Source organism: Puma concolor, chromosome D3 (assembly GCF_028749965.1).
Source record: "Puma concolor isolate L17-30 chromosome D3, mPumCon1.1.hap2, whole genome shotgun sequence".
Lineage (NCBI taxonomy): Eukaryota > Metazoa > Chordata > Mammalia > Carnivora > Felidae > Puma > Puma concolor.
The window spans coordinates 402,527-423,370 of record NC_141678.1 but is presented as its reverse complement, the minus strand read 5'-3'; the positions used below and the strand labels follow the sequence as shown (position 1 = coordinate 423,370).

General features: G+C 43.3%; 1 protein-coding gene and 1 pseudogene across 5 annotated transcripts; one reads left to right on the top strand and one right to left on the bottom strand.

Moving 5' to 3' along the window:
• The first annotated feature begins 1,085 nt into the window (after nt 1-1,085).
• On the top strand, nt 1,086-20,523 carry ZNF140 (zinc finger protein 140). 5 transcript variants are annotated; one of them, XM_086681345.1, is made up of 5 exons: nt 1,086-1,394; nt 1,585-2,541; nt 3,336-3,462; nt 4,954-5,052; nt 18,265-20,523. In XM_086681345.1, the coding sequence occupies exons 3-5, from the start codon at nt 3,429-3,431 to the stop codon at nt 19,422-19,424; spliced, it is 1,293 nt and encodes a 430-aa protein (XP_086537471.1). In that variant the 5' UTR covers nt 1,086-1,394; nt 1,585-2,541; nt 3,336-3,428; the 3' UTR covers nt 19,425-20,523. The 5 variants fall into 5 exon arrangements, with proteins under 5 accessions (XP_086537471.1, XP_086537470.1, XP_086537469.1 ...); XM_086681344.1 differs by having other exon boundaries at nt 1,086-1,635; nt 2,137-2,541; XM_086681343.1 differs by having other exon boundaries at nt 1,354-1,394; nt 1,585-1,635.
• LOC147575210 (small nucleolar RNA SNORA70) lies at nt 7,019-7,128 on the bottom strand (annotated as a pseudogene).
• Nucleotides 20,524-20,844: the final 321 nt, after the last annotated feature.

The following is a 20,844-nucleotide window of genomic DNA, read 5'->3' as shown; positions in this document are numbered from 1 at the left end:
TCAAGTGTAGAACACAGTGATTCAACAATTCTATATGTTCAAGTGTAGCTGTCACCATACAACCTTATTAAAGTACCATTGACTATATTTCCTATATTGTACCTTTTATTCCCATGACTTCCTCCATAACTGTAAATCTGTGACTCCCACTTCTCCACCTATTTTGCCCATCCCCCCAATCTCTCCCTCTGCAACCATCAGCCAGTGGAGTACTTCTTCCTTCTTTCTTTCTTTCTTTTTTTTTTTTTAAATAATGGACTTCATTTTTTTCTTGCCTTTAAGTCTTGCACAAACTATTCCCTCCACCTGGAACAATGCTCCCGGATTCAATGGGCCGGCTCTTTCAGTGTCTAGTTCCTCCTCCCGCCTCCCTCCTCCTGGGGCCCTGAGCTCTTTAAGGGCAGGGCGGTGTCTGGCTTGCGCCCCAAAACCTTCCCTACGCGGCCACGACAGCATCCTGCACGGCGTAGGGAGGAAAGGAGCCCCTAGGTCGTTCTGGCAGTTCAGCTACTCCAGCTCCTCTTTCCGAAGGGCGTCGGGCAGGTCAGAACCTGGGAGGAGGAGCCGGGCCACCCCGGGGCTGCGTTCTCCTGTCACGTCCGATGGATGCAGCGTCCGTGCTCGGCCGACGGGAGCCATCGCTGCCCTGGCGCGAGAGTCTCTTAGAATCTCAGCCCTTCACGCGGGAATTCCGTTTACTACAGCTGCCGACGCTGGTGGTTTGTCGCGGAAGTTCGGGGCCCGCAGTCCATTTGGGTTTCGTAGCAGGTCTGAGGGTGGAGTCTTGGTGTCAGGCTCGGGACGTGGGGCATTATGGGAGTCGTAGTTGAGGCCACCTGGATTTTGGCATGGTCTCGGGGCATTCTGGGAGTTGTAGTGTGTGGGCCACAGTGTAGTCCTAGGAAGTGTCGTCGTCCCAGGCCCCCTGGCTCTGGCGCTGCGTACGCAGGTGCCTGGCATTCTGGCAGTAGTAGTGCGTGAGGGGAGCGCCTCAGCCCTCGCGGGGGAGGCCGCGGTAGGTCTTCGGCAGTGTGGCCTTCCGAGGCCCGCGGGCTCTGGCGCTGTGTGCGCAGGCGCGGGGCGTTCGGGCATTGGTGGTGGGTGATGGGAGCGCCTCTGCCCTGGCCCCGCGGCCGCGGTGGGTCCTGGGAAGTGTAGTCGTCCGCGGCCCGGCCTTGTCGCGGGGTCTGGTGTCTGAGGCTGTGGCGGGTAGAGTCCCTCCCCGGACGCGGATCCGAAAGTCTGGCTCACTTGGGCCCAAGATACTTAAAGCGGCCCCCTCTGTCCGAGATCCCCTCCAGGTGGCCCGGGCCGAAGACCACCTGCAGCTCCCCGGCTAAAGGCGCAGAGGAAACGCGCCGTCCTGTGACCCCGTTACAGGAGGCGGTGCCGGGGTGCGGGTCGGGTCTAGGCTCCCCGGATCCCACACCGTGGCTGGGAGGGACTCTCTTTGGCGGCCCCGGTCCTTTGGGTGACAAGGAAGGGTGGGTGGGTGGTTGTGCCGCGGTGGGAGTCCGCAGCCGGTGGGGCCCGGTCGCTCCGGGACGGCCCCGCGCGCTCAGGGCTGTCTTTTCTCGCTGCCAGCTGTGCCGTTTCCCCCTGCGCTCCTCGGTCCCGCCGCGAGCCATGTCTCAGGTGAGCTGCGCCTTTTTTCTTTCCCAGGGCATCTGTGTGCTTCAGGACTGGGGGACAGAGGCTTGCTTTCTCCGGAAGCGCCCTGCTCTGGTCCTCCCCTTCGGGCACCTGGACCTGAGGGGACGTGGGAAGGTTGACGGGAAGCTGTCCGGTTGTGGGCGGGTTTCGGCCCTGGGGGAAGGTCGGGAGCCGGCGGGGGAGGGGGCGGGTGTGTTAGGTCACTTCTTCCTCCTTTCCCCAGCGTTAGAATGAGGAGTGCTTTACTCTGTCCCTCGCTCCAGCTACCCCTTTCTCAGTCGTACATATTAAAGTTTGTTTATTTTTGAGAGAGGGAGAGAGGAAATCCCAAGCAGGCTCCTCGTTGTCAGCGCAGAGTCAGAAGTGGGGCTCCATCCCAGGAACCGTGAGATCATGACCCGAGCGCAAATCGGGAGTCAGATCCTTAACCGGCTGAGCCACCCGACTGCCCCAATCATATTCTAATTAAGCATGTACTTTCAGCACCTGTGTCAGTGGTCTCAAAGTGGAATTCCTGGACCAGCAGTATCAGCATCACGTGAGAACTTACTAGAAACGTATAGTCATGAGCTCCCTTCCCATACCTTCTGAACCAGAAACTCTGGGTGTGCAGTTCAACAGTCACTCCCAAGTGACCCTGATGCGTGACCCATCCTGGGTGTGGGGGGTTCAGCTGGGGCAAACAAAATCTCTGGCAGTTGTTTCACAGAGGTGGGGGTAAGAAGGCCAACTGTTTGATTTAGTTCCTGTTTTTAGTTCTACTTCTCTGCCCTACATACATTGTCTCATGCTTGTCTCCAAATCCAGATGCTCTCCCAAATTTGCTGGGGAGTCCAGTTTCCATCTGTGCTGCAGATTCCGTTGTTGAGAAAATAGCTTCCTTTACTAGTCAGTAACCTTTATCGCTTAAAACTTTTTTTTTTTTAACTGTAAGATACAACTGCCATGCATCTGGAGCTCTTACTAGTTTGACCCCTTTTAAAATTTCTGCTCATGCTTAATGGTTGTGTGGGTTACTGAAGCAGTGCAAAAGCAGGCCGTGAAGTGGGGGCACATTATTACTCCTAACCCTGAGGGGAAAGCTTTTGGTTCCATTCTGGGATGGGGGACATGTCTTCCTTGGGTAGTCTTTCTTACTGCGTATCCTTGTTCTGTGACACTGCTTACATCCCGGGTAAGTTTCATAGCCCTTTTTTCAGGAATGGCGGTAACCGTGTTGCACTTGAGTGCATGCCCCTTTTTAAAGGTACTGCTGCTGTCTGCTGTAGCCGGTTGTTACCATGAAGATATTCTTGCCGGATCTCATTAAAATAGACTGCTATCAAGGAAAATATACACTGCCTACTGAATACAAAGGGACTGTCTTTGTTATTCATTAAGTGTTCTAAGATTCTAAGAACTTGAACAACAAAAGGCAGAGATCCATGTTGTTCATGTGTATAATCCTTTATCTTTCACAAAATTGTAAATTATGTCAGGACAAATTGTATTTATTTTTTTCCTTTTCTCCAATTATGCAATAAAACAAAACAGCCAGGCTCTTACTAATTAGAATTCTGAAAACCCCCATTGCTACTCTGTGCATACACTGTCTACTCTCCATGGTGAGACTCATTTCACTCCTAATCAGGGCCTTTGGGAGCATGGGTGCTGGTTGTGCAGATATCTGTATATCATTTCAGGGGTCAGTGACATTCAGAGATGTGGCCATAGACTTCTCCCAGGAGGAGTGGGAATGGCTTCAGCCTCCTCAAAGAGATTTGTACAGACATGTGATGTTGGAGAACTACAGCCACCTGGTTTCACTGGGTAAGTGTATTCCTTCTTATCTCCTCTAAGTCAGAATTTAAACTTGGGGACGGCTGTTGTAAATCTTGGTTTTCTGACTTAATATTCCCAAGGGAGGTATGTTAGTTTTCTTTTTGTTTGTTTTTTACATTCATTCATTCATTATTTTAGGGAGAGAGAGGGAGAGGGAGTGTGTGAGTGGGGAGGGGCAGAGGGAGAAGGAGGGAGAGAATCCTAAACAGGCTTCACGTTCAGCAAGGAGCCTAATGTGGAGCTTGATCCCACAAGGCTGGGATCTTGACCTGAGCTGAAATCAAGAGTTGGGCGCTCAACTGACTGAGCCACAGATGGCCCTCTTTTTTAACTTTTTAAGATGGATTATAAGCACTGAATCCTAAGCGTTCATGTTTACATCTGGTAGATATTTCTTTTTCTTTTTCTTTTTTTTTTTCTTAATGTTTTTGTTTATTTTTGAGACAGAGAGAGACAGAACATGAGCAGGGAAGGGGCAGAGAGAGAGAGACACAGAATTGGAAACAGGCTCCAGGCTCTGAGCCATCAGCACAGAGCCCGTTGCGGGGCTCGAACTCACAGACTGTGAGATCATGACCTCAGCCGAAGTCGGACACTCAACCGACTGAGCCACCCAGGTGCCCCAAGATATTTCTTTTTCAAAAAATTTTATTTATTTATTTTTAACATTTATTTATTTTGAGAGAGAGTAAGTGAGCAGGGGAAGGGCAGAGAGAGAGGGAGAGAGAGAATCCCATGCAATCCATGCTGTTAGCGCCGAGCCTGACACAGACACTTAACTGACTGAGCCACCTAGGTGCCCCTAAAGATTTTATTTTTATTTTTTATTTATTTTTAATTCTTTTTTAACGTTTGTTTATTTTTGAGACAGAGAGAGACAGAGCATGAATGGGGGAGGGTCAGAGAGAGGGAGACACAGAATCTGAAACAGGCTCCAGGCTCTGAGCTGTCAGCACAGAGCCCGACGCAGGGCTCGAACTCACGGACCATGAGATCATGACCTGAGCTGAAGTCAGCCACTCAACCAACTGAACCACCCAGGTGCCCCTAAAGATTTTATTTTTAAGTAATTTCTACATGTAGTGTGGGGCTCAAACTCACAACCCTAAGATCAAGAGTTGCATGCCCTACCAACTGAGCCAGCCAGGTGCTCCTACATCTGGTATTTCTTTAAAAAATTTTTAAAAAAATATTTATTTTTGAGAGAGAGAGAGAGTGCGTGTGAGCATGAACAGACAAGGGGCAGAGAGAGAGAGAGAGAGAGAGACAAAGAGAGACAATCCGAAGCAGGTTCCAGGCTCCGAGCTGCCAGCACAGAGCCTGATGCTGGGCTCGAACCCATGAACTGTGAGATCATGACCTGAGCTGAAGTCGGATGCTTAACTGACTGAGCTACCCAGGCACCCTTGGCATTTCTTTTAATGGCTCCTCTTCTAGGGACTGAAGGACTGATTTTGAATTTATTTCCTTTTCTGCAAGCAGGTCTTAACATTTCTAAGCCATATGTGGTTTCCTTATTGGAGCAAGGGAAAGAGCCCTGGTTGGAGAAAAGAGGTGTGAGAAGAGATCTGTTTTCAGGTGAGTAAGTTAATAACAACCCAACTAATCAATGAGAATGCAATGCTTTTTTGTATGTTGGTTGGAAAGTTTTCCCTTAAAGATAGCAGAGGTATGGAGACTATGAAGTCTTGCCCACACAGCTCCATAAGGAACCACGTTCACACCCACTTACCAGTCGGCCTTTAGTTCTCATCTTATGCTTTCCCCGCTTTCTTACAAATAGATGTGTGCTTTCTTTCCATCGTTAGCTCTGTCTGGGCTCTGGATTTCAATTCTTTTTGAATTCTCCTCCCTGTCTTTCTTGAAATTGACCTCTGTTTCTGTTGCCTAAGTTAAAAGGTATATATTTTTTCTGTGTACTACTGTTCCAGTTAGCCACCTTGGAAAGACTGATTCGTTGCTTTTTGGTTACCTGATGGCTTTATTCGTTCACTCACACATTCCTTTAATGTTTATTTAAAAGACTTTCTCTTAGGTGCTACAGAGAGTAGAAAATATAAAAAAGTATAATAACCACCAAAGAAATTATAGTCTAGTGAGATATAATAGGTCTGTAAATAATTTCATTAGATGTCCTCAAATTGTCAGTTCAGCAGTAAGGAAAAACGAATTCCTATTTGTTTAGGCCCAGATGATTTGGATAGGGATAGTAGTAATAGAAGCAGAAAAGACAGGAAAGAGATCAGTTTTGGAGAGTAAGTGCTGAATTAGTAAGGAGATGTGCTTGGTGTGAGTAGAGGATGGTATTTCCAAGTGAAGAGATGCATAGGCTGTTGGAATAGATCACGGAAAACAGTTCAAGTTGGAGATGTAGATGTGGGAATTTTAACACTCAGAAGCAAAAATTAAAGCCCTGAGATTGAGCAGTGCCTGAAAACCTTCACCTTCAGTTGACAGTAGAATGGCTGGTGAAGCTCTTTAAAAACAAATGGCCGTGCCCTGCCCTGGAAGAGTCTATGGAGAGTAGACTTGAAGATCTATGGAGCCTAAATTCTTTATTTATGCAGGGTTCTGTAAGTTCTTTCGTTGATTCTGAAACGAACCTCTCCTGGAGGTACACTGACCTTCCACTGAGATAACCAGAGACTGCCTCTGTGTGCCGGAAGCAGCAGCTTGGAAGGACTGGTGAGGGAGCAGGAGCAGGTGTCAGGAACACTGAGCTCCATCTGTCGGGAGAGCGGTGGTTAATTGCATGTGCTGCAGACTTCCAGGAGGGTGTGGAAGGTACTGACGTGGGCTGAAGTCATGAGTGGAGCAAATGCAGGGAGAGTTCTTCATTTAAGTATGAGCTGAAGAACAGTGTCCTCTTGTACATGTAAAAATAATAAAACCAATAAAACTGTGTACAGGGGAAGGGAGGGAAAAATTGCCGCTAGTCCCACTACTTCCTCCCTCCCTCGCTTCCACCCATCTCTGTGCCCGGCGTGGGGCTTGAACTCATGACGTCAAGGATCGAGAGTCTAATGCTCTCCCGAGGGGCGAAGTGCCCCTCCGTTACCTTAATACAGCTTGTCCAGTTTTTGTGTGTTCATTCTAGTACCTCTGTCTCCCTTTTTTTTTTTTTTTCAAACAGAGTAGGATTTATTGGTGGCACAAAGGTGGGGGGCAGTGGTGCTGAGGTTCTCATGAACACAGGGCTTGCCATGTGTCCAGGGGGCCACGATTAGGGATGTATTTGACCCCATAGTTATTTGGGATGAGCTGTTTTTTCAGTCATCATATCTTCAAATTCATACGCATTAGAGTTAGTGAAGCCCCACTTCTTGGAGATGTGGCTCTTCCGGCAGCAGGGAACTTGAACTTGGCCCTGTGTACGGTGCCAATCACATGCTCCTTATTCTGCAGCTTGGTATGGATGGACATGATTTGGCCTGTGCGGACCCTGGCCATGGTGCCCTGGGGCTTTCCAAAGGTCCCCCCATATGCCTGTCTGGAGCCCAGATTAGGGATAGCATGAGGTCAGACGTGAAGGTCCACTGGAAAGGACTGCCTCCTCTAAGGCAACTCACAGAAGCAACAGGCTGCATATACGACTGAGGAGGCTGCACATCAGGCCCCATGGGGAGACAGCACAGTTGGCTTAACTGGCTGCAGTCCAGTACATTTTTGAAAGGTGAAATATCACACAGAAATAATGCATAAACATAAATCTGCAGCTTAACCAATTACTAAGACACCCATGTAACCACCACTCAGGTCAGTAAATAGAACACTGCCAGGTCCCTAAGAACTTTCTGAGTGCTCACTCCTGCCCCCACTCAAAGGCAGCCTTCTCTTTAATGGGAGTAACTTAGTTTTCTTTATAGCTTTGTCATCTGTGTCTGTAATCACTATAGTTTAGGTTTGTATGTTTGTGAACTTTACATAGAGGGGTTCATAATGTATATGTTGTGATTTGCTTCTGAAAAGTACTTTTAAGATTTATGCATTTTGCATATTACCCTAGAGGTCGTTTCATTGTACAGCTAAGCCTTCCCCCATTTATTCTATTATTGAGGCCTTCTTGGGTTGTTTGCGTTTTAGGGCTGTCGCAGGCAGTGTTACTATTGTCCCTGTATCCTGGCACGGGTTTCCTGGGGTGATATTTAGGGCTGGAATCGCTAGGTCAGAGGACAGTGACCCTCCTTCACATTATTAGCTAATGCCAAAATGTTTTCCACGGTGCTTTTACTGACTTATGTTCTCACAAACACCGTACGTGGGGTCCTCTTGTTCCCCAAACTCACCAATGCCCAAAAGTTCGGCACCATAATATTCAACTGTCAGAAGAGTGTGCAGTGGTAGCTTGTGGCTTAAGCTTGCATTTCTGTGTCCTCCTCGTTAGGATAGTGGTGAGTGTCCCCGCCTGTCATAAACTTGCATTTCTCTGATTACTAATGTGGTTGAGCACCATTCGGTGTGTTTATGGGATATTTAGATACCGTCATTTGTGAAGTGCCTCTTGAAGGTTTTTGCTCATGTATTGGATGACCTACCTTTTTCTTACCGATTTGTAGAAGCTACATATCTCAGATTCAGATTCTTTGCTAATTATTGTCACTCACTGCAAACATCTTCTCTCACATGTGATCTACTTTCCCCCTTAGTAACTTTTTTTGATGAATGGAAATTCTTAATTTTAGTGTGGTCAGACTTACCAATCTTTCCCTTTATGGTTGGACTGTTTAAGAAACTGTTTCTTACCATGAGGTCATAATGAAGACATCTTCCTGTATTTTCTCTTAAAAAGCCTGGTCTTTATGCCATTCACATTTAGGTCCATAGCCTATTTTGAGCTTATTCTTGTGCGTCATATGAGTTACTCGTCAGTTTTGATCCCTTCTGCGAGCAGATCCAGTTCTCATAGCACCATACACTGATGTGTCTGTCCTTTCCTTTTGTTGTCTTCAGTTTGTCATAACTTAAATACCATTTTTTGTGTATGTTTCTGGGTTCTCTGTTCTTCAGTGAATCTCTCTTTTTCTATCCTCGCATACATCTATTCAGTCTTAGTCATGGATTTAATAATGGATAACATTTTACTGTATTTGCCTTACGGCACCCTTTTTTTGCTGAATAATTTAAAAGTAAATTATAGGGGCACCTGGGTGGCTCAGTCAGTTAAGCGTCTGACTCTTGATTTCGGCTCAGGTCATGACCTCATGGTTTGTGGGTTTGAGCCCTGCATCGGGCTGTGTGCTGTCAGCATGGAGCCTGCTTAGGATTCTCTCTCTGCCCCTTTCCTGCTTATGCTGTCTCTCTCTCTTTCAAAAGAAATTACATTAAAAAAAATTTTTTTTTAATAATAAAAAAAGTAAATTATAGACATCTCAACATTTCACTCTACAGTACTTCACTCTCGATGAATAAATGGGACATTTCCTACATGAGCAAAATGTCATTTTTCATACCAAAATAACAGTTTTGCCTAGTATTTTTAAAATTATTTATTCATATAAGTTTTTAAATTTTTGGGGGGGAGAACGTGACTGAGCGAGCACACACTGCAGGGCAGGGACAGAGAGAGGGAGAGCGGGTGAGTTGCCAGCAGGCTCCAGCCTCCACACTGAGCCCGATGCAGAGCTCGATCCCATGACTGTGAGATCATGACCTGAGCCAAAATCAAGAGTCAGTTGCTTAACTGACTGAGCCAATCCAGGTGCCCCTAGTATTTTTTTTAAGTGCACTGTCCATACATAAATGCGTCACAAGTGCGTGCTGGTTGTCCTGCCCTGCAGGATAATGAAACGTTTCTGTTTCTCTGTATGTCCTGTAACTTTCATTGTAATGTATTCATTTTGATATTTGAAGACTTTGGGTCTTGTTTAAGTCACATTGAGATGTTAATTTTATTTAAGCAAGTTTGAAGCCATTAGTTCTAACCCCTCTCCTATGTATGCGGCTCCGGGACAGCCCTGTCTTTAAAGGCTTTGTGGGTCTGTTGTACTTGTCTTGCATGTGCACCTCCTACTGGCCTTTCCGAACTTGCGTGGTTTGTTCCCCTTTGTTTCCGTTTTCACAGTTTCTAGTATGTGATGCAGGGTCAGATCCATGCACGTGCAACTCAGGGATGAGCCCAGGATTTCATACACAACTTTACGGGAGCACTTTCCTGAGCTACCTCTCCTACACGTTTTGGCTCCCAGGCCCCCCTCTTTCAAGTCTTCTGGGTAGAAAGGCAGACCTTTAGTTTCCCCTCTGCTCTGTATTTCCTGCAACTGTGTCTGCCTCTGCAGCTGAGTAACAAGGAGACAGGGAGAAAAAGAATAAAGATGGGTGGGATCCCTGTGCTCTTGGGAACACGGATTTTTCTGCTGAGAGAGAAAACTCCTTTCGTAGAGTTTTAAGAGCCTGTATGGCCACCACTGCTGCTAGATGCCTTGGGGTTAGGCAGGAATGGGAATTGAACAGACAAGATAAGATTTCTCTCTGACTAGTATAGACCCTCTTTCCCATTCCTCAGACCAGAAATAGAGGCTTCTCTGGGAGCTCTTTCTCCTCATACCTACTGCCCAGTTCCTGGTTTCATGCTGCCTTTGGCTTTAAGCCTGGAGAGTTTGGAGGGGGAAAAAACCTGAGAAACTCACCACCAGTTCACTGTTAACTTTAAGGTCTGATTTCCTTCTCTAATCACCTTGCTACCCTTTACTTTTTAGGGCTCTTAGATGTGCATTCTGTGCACAGCGTTTACCTACATGCAGTAGGAGAGACAGGTCAGAGTGCACGAACTCCATCTTTACACGACTGGAACCATTCATCTTGTGTTTTGTAAGTGGAAAAAAAAAGCAAAGTTACAGCATGTAGAAAGAGGATACTAATAAAATGAGAACAGGAAGTTCAGTCTAGATTGAACAGGAGTATAAAGTAAAGTAAAAGGAGGAAAATGGTGGGGATTAAGGATGGTTAGGGAAAACATGGGTCAGATCGTGCAGGCGCTTTACAAGCCATGTTAATGAACCTAGAGCTCCTCCCTATTAGGGAGTCATTAAAAGATTTTAGGCAGGCGAGCGTTTTATCTTAGCTAACGTTTGGAAAACAGGTTTGTCGGAAGCAAGACTAGGAAACAGCTCTCATTTAAGAGGTGTTGCCGTGACCTCGGCCAGATGTAATCATCACATGAAGTATGGAGGGGTCCAGGGAATGAGTGGAGGAACGCAGGTTGGTAACAAACTAAGGAAGTGGACTCAAAGGGACCTGGAGAAGCCTGAGGAAACGTAGTTGACAGCATGGCGTTAGTGGGGGAAAAAAAAGTGAAGCGGAAGGAAAGACTGTCAATTTGTGACTGAGTTTTGGGGCTTTGTGGGATACTTGAATATATCAGTTCAGTAGGTAACTGGGTATCATTCTGGAGCTTAAAGAGATCACAGTGCTTCTCAAATTTCAGTCATTTTGAGAGTTTTAAAGCACATATTTCAGACCCTACTCTGGAAAAATCTAAGTCATTACATTTGGTTTAGAACCCAAGAATCTGCATTTTTTATTTTGTTAATTTATTTTGAGAGAGGGAACACGTGAGAGAGCGTGAGTGGGGGAGAGGCCGAGAGAATCCTAAGCAGGCTCCACGAGGACAGTGACACAGGGCTCAATCTCAACGAACCATGAGATCATGACCTGAGCTGAAATCAAGAGTCAGATGCTTAACTAACTGAGTCATGCAGGCGCCCCAAGAATTTGCATTTTTTTAAGTTTATTTATTTTGAGAGAGAGAGAGAGAGAGAGTAGGGGAGGGGTAGAGAGAGAGGGAGAGAGAGAATCCAAGCAGGCTCTGTGCTGCCAGTGCAGAGCCTGATGTGGGGCTCAAACTTACGAAACCGTGAGATCCTGACCTTAACCAAAACCAGGAGTCATACGCTTAACTGGCTTAACCGAGGTGCCCCCCAAATTTGTATTTTTAACAAGCTCCCAGATGCCGATACTGAGCTAAAGTACATATATGGGAGTTATTTTCACAGCTTCTTAAAATTTTGAATCTTCCGTGTAAACTCCCTGCATTCCCTGTATGTTGTTGAACTTATTCTTAAGCAGCTTTACCTAGTTTCTTTTTTTACAAGTCATATTGCTTTTCTGCAGGAATGCTAGTGAATTTGTATATTTATATCCCTCAGTCTTTATTGTAGCAGTAAAAATACCCTAAACCTTTCTTTGCTATAAATACTGTAATGCTTTTTTTTTTTTTTTTTTTTTTAACGTTTATTTATTTTTTTGGGACAGAGAGAGACAGAGCATGAACGGGGGAGGGGCAGAGAGAGAGGGAGACACAGAATCAGAAACAGGCTCCAGGCTCCGAGCCATCAGCCCAGAGCCCGACGCGGGGCTCGAACTCACGGACCGGGGGATCGTGACCTGGCTGAAGTCGGACGCTTAACCGACTGCACCACCCAGGCGCCCCTGTAATGCTTTTTTTTTCATTAATAAACTTCTTAAAAAGTAGTTTTAGGTTCACGTCAAAATTAAGTGGAAGGTACAAAGAGTTCCTATATACCCCACCCCCACCACAACTTCTGACACTGTGGACATCCCATACCACAATCTCATATCACAATAGTACATTTGTTACAACTGATGAACCTAGAGTGACACATCATCACACAAAGTCCATAGTTCACATTAGAGTTCATTCGTGGTGGTGTGTGTATTCTGAGGGTTTTGACAAATGTATAATGAATGACATGTGTCCACCATTTTAATAGCGTACAGAATACTTTTACTTTCCTAAAAATGCTTCACGATCTGCGTGTTCCTCTCCCCCCACCCCGCCCTGCAACCCCTGGCAAACACTGATCTTTTTATTATCTCCATGGTTTTGCCTTTTCCAGTGTGTCATATGGTTGGAATCATACAGTACTTAGCGTTTTCACATTGGCTTCTTTCACTCAACATTGTGCATATAAAGTTCCTTTATACCTTTTCATGGTTCAACAGTTTGTGTCTTTTTAGTGCTGAATAACATTCTATTGTCTGGATGAAGTACAGTTTACTTTTGCATTCTCCTACTGAAGGATATCTTGGTGGCTTCCAAGTTTTGGCAATTTTAAAGAAAACTGGTATAAACATTCATATGCAGGCTTTTGTGTGAACATAACTTTTGAATTAATTTGGGAAGATACCAAAGAGTGCAATTGTTGAATCATGTGGTGAGAGTATGTTTGGTTAAGAAACTGCCAAACTATTTTCCAAAGTGGTTCTACCATTTTGCATCCCCACCAGCAATGAATGATAGTTCCTGTTGCTTCACATCTTTGCTAGCATTTGATGTTAGTGGATTGGATTTTGGCCATTCTTTTTTTTTTTTTTTTTTCAACGTTTATTTTATTTTTGGGACAGAGAGAGACAGAGCATGAACAGGGGAGGGGCAGAGAGAGAGGGAGACACAGAATCAGAAACAGGCTCCAGGCTCTGAGCCATCAGTCCAGAGCCTGACGCGGGGCTCGAACTCACGGACCGCGAGATCGTGACCTGGCTGAAGTCGGACGCTTAACCGACTGCGCCACCCAGGCGCCCCGATTTTGGCCATTCTAATAAGTGTGTACTGGTATCTCATTTTAATTTAGAATTCTCTCATAACATGATGTCGAATATCTTCCCATATTCTTACTTGCCACCTGTGTATCTTCTTTGGTGCAGTGTCTATTTGGGTCTTTTGTCCAATTTAAAATTGTATCGTTCATTTTCTCATTGAGTTTTAAGAGTTCTTTGTATATTTTGGATGCTAGGTCTAAACAGATCTGTCTTTTGCACATATTTTATCCCAGTTTGCAGCTTGTCTTCCCATTCTCTTGACGCTGGTTTTTGCAGAGCATAAGTTTCTTATTTTAATGAAGTCCATCCAGCTTATCAATTACTTTCATAGATCATGCTTTTGGTTGTTGTATCTAAAAAGCCATTGCCATATCTAAGGTCATCTAGGTTTCCCCGTGTTATCTTCTAGGAGTTTTATAGTTTTGTGTATTACATTTAGGTCTATGACCATTTTGAGTTAATTTTGGTCAAGAGTGTAAGGTCTGTGTCTTAATTCATTTTAATGCATATGGATGCATAGTTGTTCCAGGACCCATTGTTGAAAAGATGTCTTTGCTCCTTTGTCAAAGATCAGTTGACTATAATTATTCTGGTCTATTTCTGAGTTCTCTACTCTGTTCCATTGATCTACTTGTCTTTCTCTAGAACCAAACTGTCTTCATTACTATAAGTTTAGAGTCAGTCTTCAGGTTAGGTAGTATCAGTCCTCCGACTTTGTTCTTTCCCTTAAATACTCTGTTAGGTATTCTAGGTCTTTTGCTTCTCAATATAAACTTTAGAATAAGTTTGTTGAGATCTCTAAAATTGCTTTCTGGGATTTCATTGAGTCTGTAGATCAGGTTGGTAAGTGTTGTAGACTCTAAAGTTCTCTCTTGTCTAGCAAAGGAGCAGGATACAGGATTAAAGCGAGAGATGGCTAATGTCTGGGAATAGACAAGAGCACTGAATAAGGGTCTTTGCCCCGTTTTTATTGGGATCAGAAGGCTAACATGGTGACAGATGTGCACAAAGTGACAATGAATCTGTGAACATTAACTCATGGACGTGGGGGAAAGGGGGTCTTGAAGATATTTGGGGTTAGGTGTTTGGGTTAATACAAAACAAAATCCTGGCGCCGGGCGGCGGGGCAGAAGGTTGTTTACAGTGGACATGGGGCACCACCTCTGTTTATCTCAGCCTAGGGGATGAGACAGGTAGGGCGAGTAACCTCAGGGTTGACAAGGCACCTTTTCTTTTGTTAACCATCTCCGCTCAGGGCAACTTTGCCTGCAGCACAGAGTAGCGTCTATAGCCCAATTTACCTGTTTATCTAACTTGGTCCTTCCCTCCTTTCTGCTATAGTACTAAATTGGGGGGTACTTCTGCCCTGAATGCCTAATCTTGTTTATTTCACATACCTCTGTTCTATATTGGTACCTTTGCACCTCCCTATTCTGGGGCCTTTTCCCCTCCCTCTCTATTCTGGGGGCTCTGCACCCCCTCGCTGTTCTCGGGTGCCTTTGCCCCTCCCTCTCTATTCTGGGGTGCCTTTGCACCTCCCTGTTCTGGGGTCCTGATCTTATAACCCAAACTCGGGTGTGAGCATCTTATGGCTTTGTCCTTCTTTATGCCTTTGTAACCCATTGGTGTAAGCCCCGGGGGATTCCTAAGCTTATTTCCCACAGGTAAGAATTGACATCTTGACAATATTGAGGCTTCTTATGAATGTGGAATATTTCTGTCTCTCCTGTTACTTCTTATTTCATATCTTTCATCAGAGTTTTGTAGTTTTCCTCATACAAATCTGGTACATGTTCTATTGGGTTTATACCTAAGTATTTCATTTTTTTTTTGGTATGCTAATACAAATAGTAATGTCTCAGTTTCATACTGCATTTGTTCATTGCTGGTGTATGGGAAAGACCGACTTTTGTACATTGACCTTGTATCCTGCAACTTTGTTATAATTACTTATTCCAGGTTTTTGGTAAGTTTTCTCAGAATCTCTGCATAGATAATACTGATATCTGCCAAAAAAAAGTTTTATTTCTTCCTTGCCAATCTGTATACCTTTTATTTACTTTTTATGTCTTTTTTTTTTAATGTTTGTTTTTGAGAGAGAGAGAGAGAGAGAGAGAGAGAGACAGAGCACGAGTGGGGGAGGAGCAGAGAGAGAGGGAGACACAGAATCTGAAACAGGCTCCACGCTCTGAGCTGTCAGCACAGAGCTCGATGTGGGGCTCGAACTCACAAACCATGAGATCATGACCTGAGCCGAAGTCGGACGCTCAACCGACTGAGCCACCCAGGTTCCCCTCGTTTTTTTTTTTTTTTTTTTTTTAGTGTTTATTTTAGAGAGAGAGAGAGAGAGAGAGAGAGACCAACAGAGCATGAGCCAGGGAGGGGCAGAGAGAGAGGGAGACACAGCATTGGAAGCAGGCTCCAGGCTCCGAGCCGTCAGCACAGGGCCTGACGCGGGGCTTGAACTCATGAACCACGAGATCGTGACCTGAGCTGAAGTCAGACGCCTAACTGACTGACCCACCCAGGCACCCCCTTTTCATGTCTTTTTACATTAACTAAGAATTCCATCATGGCATTGAAAAGCAGTGCTGAGAAGGGACATCCTTCCTGTGTTCACATTTAGCAGGAAAGCTTCAGATTTTTCACCATTAAGTCTGACGTTACCTGTAGATTTTTTGGTGTTCTTTATAGCTTGAGGAAATTCCACTCTATTCCTAATTTGTTGAGTTTTTGTTTTTGTTTTTGTTTTTGTTTTTGTTTTTTAATGAATGGGTGTTGGATCTTGCAAGGCATGTCTCCTGATGGTATGTTTCCTCAGTTTTTGTCTCAGAAAATCTTTATTTCTCCTTCACCTTTGAAGTATAATTTTGTAGGGTACACAATTCTAGGTTGGTGGATTTTTTTTCTGTCAACATTGTAGTACGTGAAGTACTTCCTCAATGATCTTAAGTAACGTGATAGAGGATTTTTTTTTCATGAGAAGAGTCAATGCATCTAAAATTTTTTGCTTTGAGCATATTAGGTTTTGATTTATCATAGGAACCCTTTGTTACATTGAGAATGAATCTTTGTATCTCTTTAGGCTTTTAATAAGTGTAAGTGCTTTGTTATAGCAGATCCATTTGGGAATTACCAAAAAGCGTGTGGGCATAGTAGGCGATGGAAGAAGGGGAGGTGATGTTGAGTGAAGGAAGAGGGGGGTGAGGAATATATAATTAGCGTTCTATTTATGTCTTGTACCTAATTTTCTTGGTTGTGCTTTTGACTCTCAATGGTCTGGGAAACCATATGGCAGATAATATACTAACTGTGTGCAGTTAACATCAATGGCTTTTTCTAATATCATGAAATATCTAGGTTCACCTGACTTATAATATATTTCAGTTCCCAACTAATTTCCTGAATGAAGCCTTTGTTTATCTGTTGCAGTGATTTTTATGTGTTGTTTCTAATCTTTTATACAATTTTTATTCTAAATATAATGAATTTACTCCTTTCTTACATTATTGTTTTCTTCTGTGTCCTCTTTATCTCCCTATTTAATTTCTCAGCTCATGAAAAGAATTATTCAGTTTATATCCCCAGGGCTCTTACTGAGGTGCTCAGTAGATATGAGATTGGTTTATAGAGGAGTCAGGAAAGTAATGTGAGATTTTCCCTTTATTGGGGCGCCTGGGTGGCTTAGTTGATTAAGCATCCGACTTCAGCTCAGGACATGATCTCGCAGGTTCAAGCCCTGTGTCGGACTCTGTCTGACAGCTCGGAGCCTGGAGCCTGTTTCGGATTCTCTGTCTCCCTCTCTCTTTGTCCCACGCTGCTTGTGCTCTCTCTCTGTCTCTCAAAAATAAATAAGCATTAAAAAAAAATATTTTTGCTTTATTGAGATCATTTTCTTAACTGTTATTTCACTCTTTCCTGTATCTTAATCTTTCATTTTTACATGCCTACCCTATAAATATAGATCTTGATCCTTTGTTCAGATATGTATTAAAGCAATAGATCTATTTATATTTCCTAGAAGCTTATGGTCAGTGATAATAAAAGATAGCACCCCCTCAAACAAAATAAATGTCACAGTGTGTTTTAGAGGAAAATGAAGTTTTTAATGTGTTTTTGGATACAATTTTAAACTTCCAGAAAGCTTGCAAGAATAGTATAAAGAATAACCACAAGCTTGTTACTGAAATTTACCTACTGCTGACATTTTACCTTGTTTGTTCTATCCTTTGGTATATGCTTTTTTTCTTGAAACATCTGAGAATAAGTTGCATACATCATGGCCTTTTACTCCTACATATTTCCTAAGAATTAGGATATGAGTGAATATATTTTTTAAAAAGTCTTCATATTATTCATATTATAGTTTCTGTTTCCCCCCCAAAATGATAAAGTTAGCCTGGAGAAAATCGGGGCCTATGTTTGTCTATCAAAAGCATCTGATGGAAAGACACTGTTATACCAAAGTAGAGTGTCAGCTGTCAGTTTGGAAAGTAGAGTTAGAGTGAGGGTCATAGACCGTCATTGTCAGAGGTACCTTTTACTTATTTGGCCATTTAGAATAAGTTACTGCGGGGCGCCTGGGTGGCGCAGTCGGTTAAGCGTCCGACTTCAGCCAGGTCACGATCTCGCGGTCCGTGAGTTCGAGCCCCGCGTCGGGCTCTGGGCTGATGGCTCAGAGCCTGGAGCCTGTTTCCGATTCTGTGTCTCCCTCTCTCTCTGCCCCTCCCCCGTTCATGCTCTGTCTCTCTCTGTCCCAAAAATAAATAAACGTTGAAAAAAAAAATTTTAGAATAAGTTACTGTAAGGTGTTCCAAAGGCATTAAGTAAACAGAGTGTGATGTCTTTGTGGGACGTGAGGAACATTTGTGGTTTATTAGCAGCATTATGAAATTGTCTTTCTCAAGTCATTTTGGCCTCAGATAAAGTTTAAGTGGAGCTGAGGACTAAAACCCATCCTTCCCAATTATTTATCTTCGTGTTCTGTTTTATCCTCCCTCTTCAGTTACTTCTACTTAGCTTTTCTTGTTATTTACCTACATCTCCCTCTGATATGTTCTGAATTTCTGGGCTTACTGTTCCGATTTCAGTCTCCACGAGAACTACAAAAACTGTGAAAGCTATGCACTGCTGAGATGCCTTTTTAAAAAATCTCTCATTAAAAAAGTGGAGTGGCTTTATCTTACTCAACACAAAAAAAGAGAAACAACTGCTTTGTTTTTTCATTTTCAGAACCAAATCGTGAGGTCAAAGAGTTTTCTCAAAAAAATGTCATTTATGAAGATGACTCACCCCAGTGTTTGGTAGTGGAAAGAATTCTAAGCCACGGCCCTGAATATTCCAGTTTTAAAGGAGGCTGGAAATTCGAGGAAGATACTCAGATGCAAGGAAATCAGGGTTGTATCCGGCAAGGAACAGTGTCTCATCAGGGAGCCCTGTCTCAGCACACGAGTATCAATACTGTGGAGAGGCCCCATGGATGTCATGAATGTGGGAAGACTTTCAGTCGGCGCTTTTCCCTTGTGCTACATCAGAGAACTCATACTGGAGAGAAACCATACGTATGTAAGGAATGTGGCAAAACCTTTAGCCAGATCTCAAACCTTGTGAAACATCAGATGATACATACTGGAAAGAAACCCCATGAGTGTAAGGACTGTAATAAAACGTTCAGTTATCTCTCATTCCTTATTGAACACCAGAGAACACATACTGGGGAGAAACCCTATGAATGTACTGAATGTGGAAAGGCCTTTAGCCGTGCCTCAAACCTCACTCGACATCAGAGAATTCATATAGGAAAGAAACAGTATATATGTAGGAAATGTGGGAAAGCCTTTAGCAGTGGCTCAGAACTCATTCGCCATCAGATTACACATACCGGAGAGAAACCTTATGAATGCATTGAATGTGGGAAGGCATTTCGCCGTTCTTCACACCTTACTCGGCATCAGAGCATCCATACTACCAAAACCCCCTATGAGTGTAATGAGTGTAGGAAAGCCTTCCGATGCCACTCATTCCTTATTAAACATCAGAGAATTCATGCTGGAGAAAAGCTCTATGAATGCGATGACTGTGGTAAAGTTTTCACGTGGCATGCATCCCTTATGCAACATATGAAAATTCATACTGGAGAAAAGCCCTATGCGTGTACTGAATGTGATAAAACCTTTAGCCGGAGCTTTTCCCTCATTCTACATCAGATAACTCACACTGGGGAGAAGCCCTATGTATGTAAGTTTTGCAATAAGTCCTTCAGCTGGAGCTCAAACCTTGCCAAACATCAGAGAACACACACTCTAGAGAACCCTTATGAATATGAGAATTCATTTAATTATCACTCGTTCCTTACTGAACACAAAGAAATTCACGCTATAGAGAAAACATAAGAATATGGATTAAGAAAAGCAAACAGTTAATGCCTTAACTTTGACTTCAAAGGATTCTTGGAAAGAAGCCTTATGTGAATATGTTCAATGTGAAGAAAAATGGGTCATACTTGATTCAACATCCTGGAGAAAAAATAACCTAGGAATATGTGGGAAAGCCATTAATAGCTTTGCATTCTTTTTGTAATATCAGAAGATGAAATCAGTCAATACTGAGAAGCCTTCATTTGGTGAGATTCCTTTACTCTACATTTGTAACTTCCTACCAGACAAGGATACGTGGCCAATAGATGTGAGAAAGCTTTTAACTACAAATTGGCCCTAATTCTGCATCTGTCGGCTCAAACAGGGCAGAATGTGTGGGTAAGATTGCACTTTTTCTTGGACATCAGAAAATTCATAATGAAGCAAAGTCATGCAAACACAATGATTCAGGAGTGTTTTTTGTACCATGCAGTATTTATTAGGTTTTAAAATACTCTTCTAAAGAGAAAACACAACACTATAAATGAACTGAATATAGGGTGATTTTCTGCATTATATCAAACTACAGAATTATACTGGGGGAAAAACTACCATTCTAATGAGTGTGGCAAAATCTTAAGAGTTCTGAGAAGTCATACTGGAGGGAATCTGTGGGAGGTGTTTTTTTTTTTTTTTTTCTTCTTTTTTTGGGGGTGAGGTGATTTTTGCTTTAAAGCAAATTCAAAAAGCTATGAATAAATATTTTATTTTCTAGTTAATTAATCTAGTACTTGCAGAGTTTTTTCCACACATTTGTGATTGTGAAAATGCAACTACCACAATATCGATATCACTAACAAGAGTAATGCGCTTTTGTTGAAACATACATGATTACTGAAACCTTTTTAATATATTATGGCTTTAACTGTGAGACAATTTAGATTTAAGGTTATGCTAACTCATGTTTATCCTTGAATATGACTAGACCTGTTTTAGTCTGAAATAAATGTAAATAAGGTGTGTCACAGGAAAATGCCAAGGTACTTTTCCTCTTGTTCCATTTACAGTAGGAACATTTCTTTTGTAAGCACGTATTTGTCAAAATAAATCAGATGATGTTTTCACTCTCCATGTACACCTTGCCCATTTTTTAATGTCCCAGTTAAAGGTGTATCTTTCAAGCATCTGTCTGCCTCCTTTTAAGAACTTACCTTGCATTTAATATAGATAATATGCAACTTAGCACTTTAATAAGTGCCTTATTTAAGTCTGTTTTTTTCATGTATGGGTAAATCTTTCACAAAGTGAGAGGCTGGCATTTTTCTCTCCTACTCCTTGTGACATACATCACTGCTGCCTAATAATTTTCTCCAAGCCTCAATCTCTACCAGAACAACTCCGTGGTACAAATCCTCCCTTTCCTTTGGTGTGCCTGGCATTATTTTCCTAGCACCAT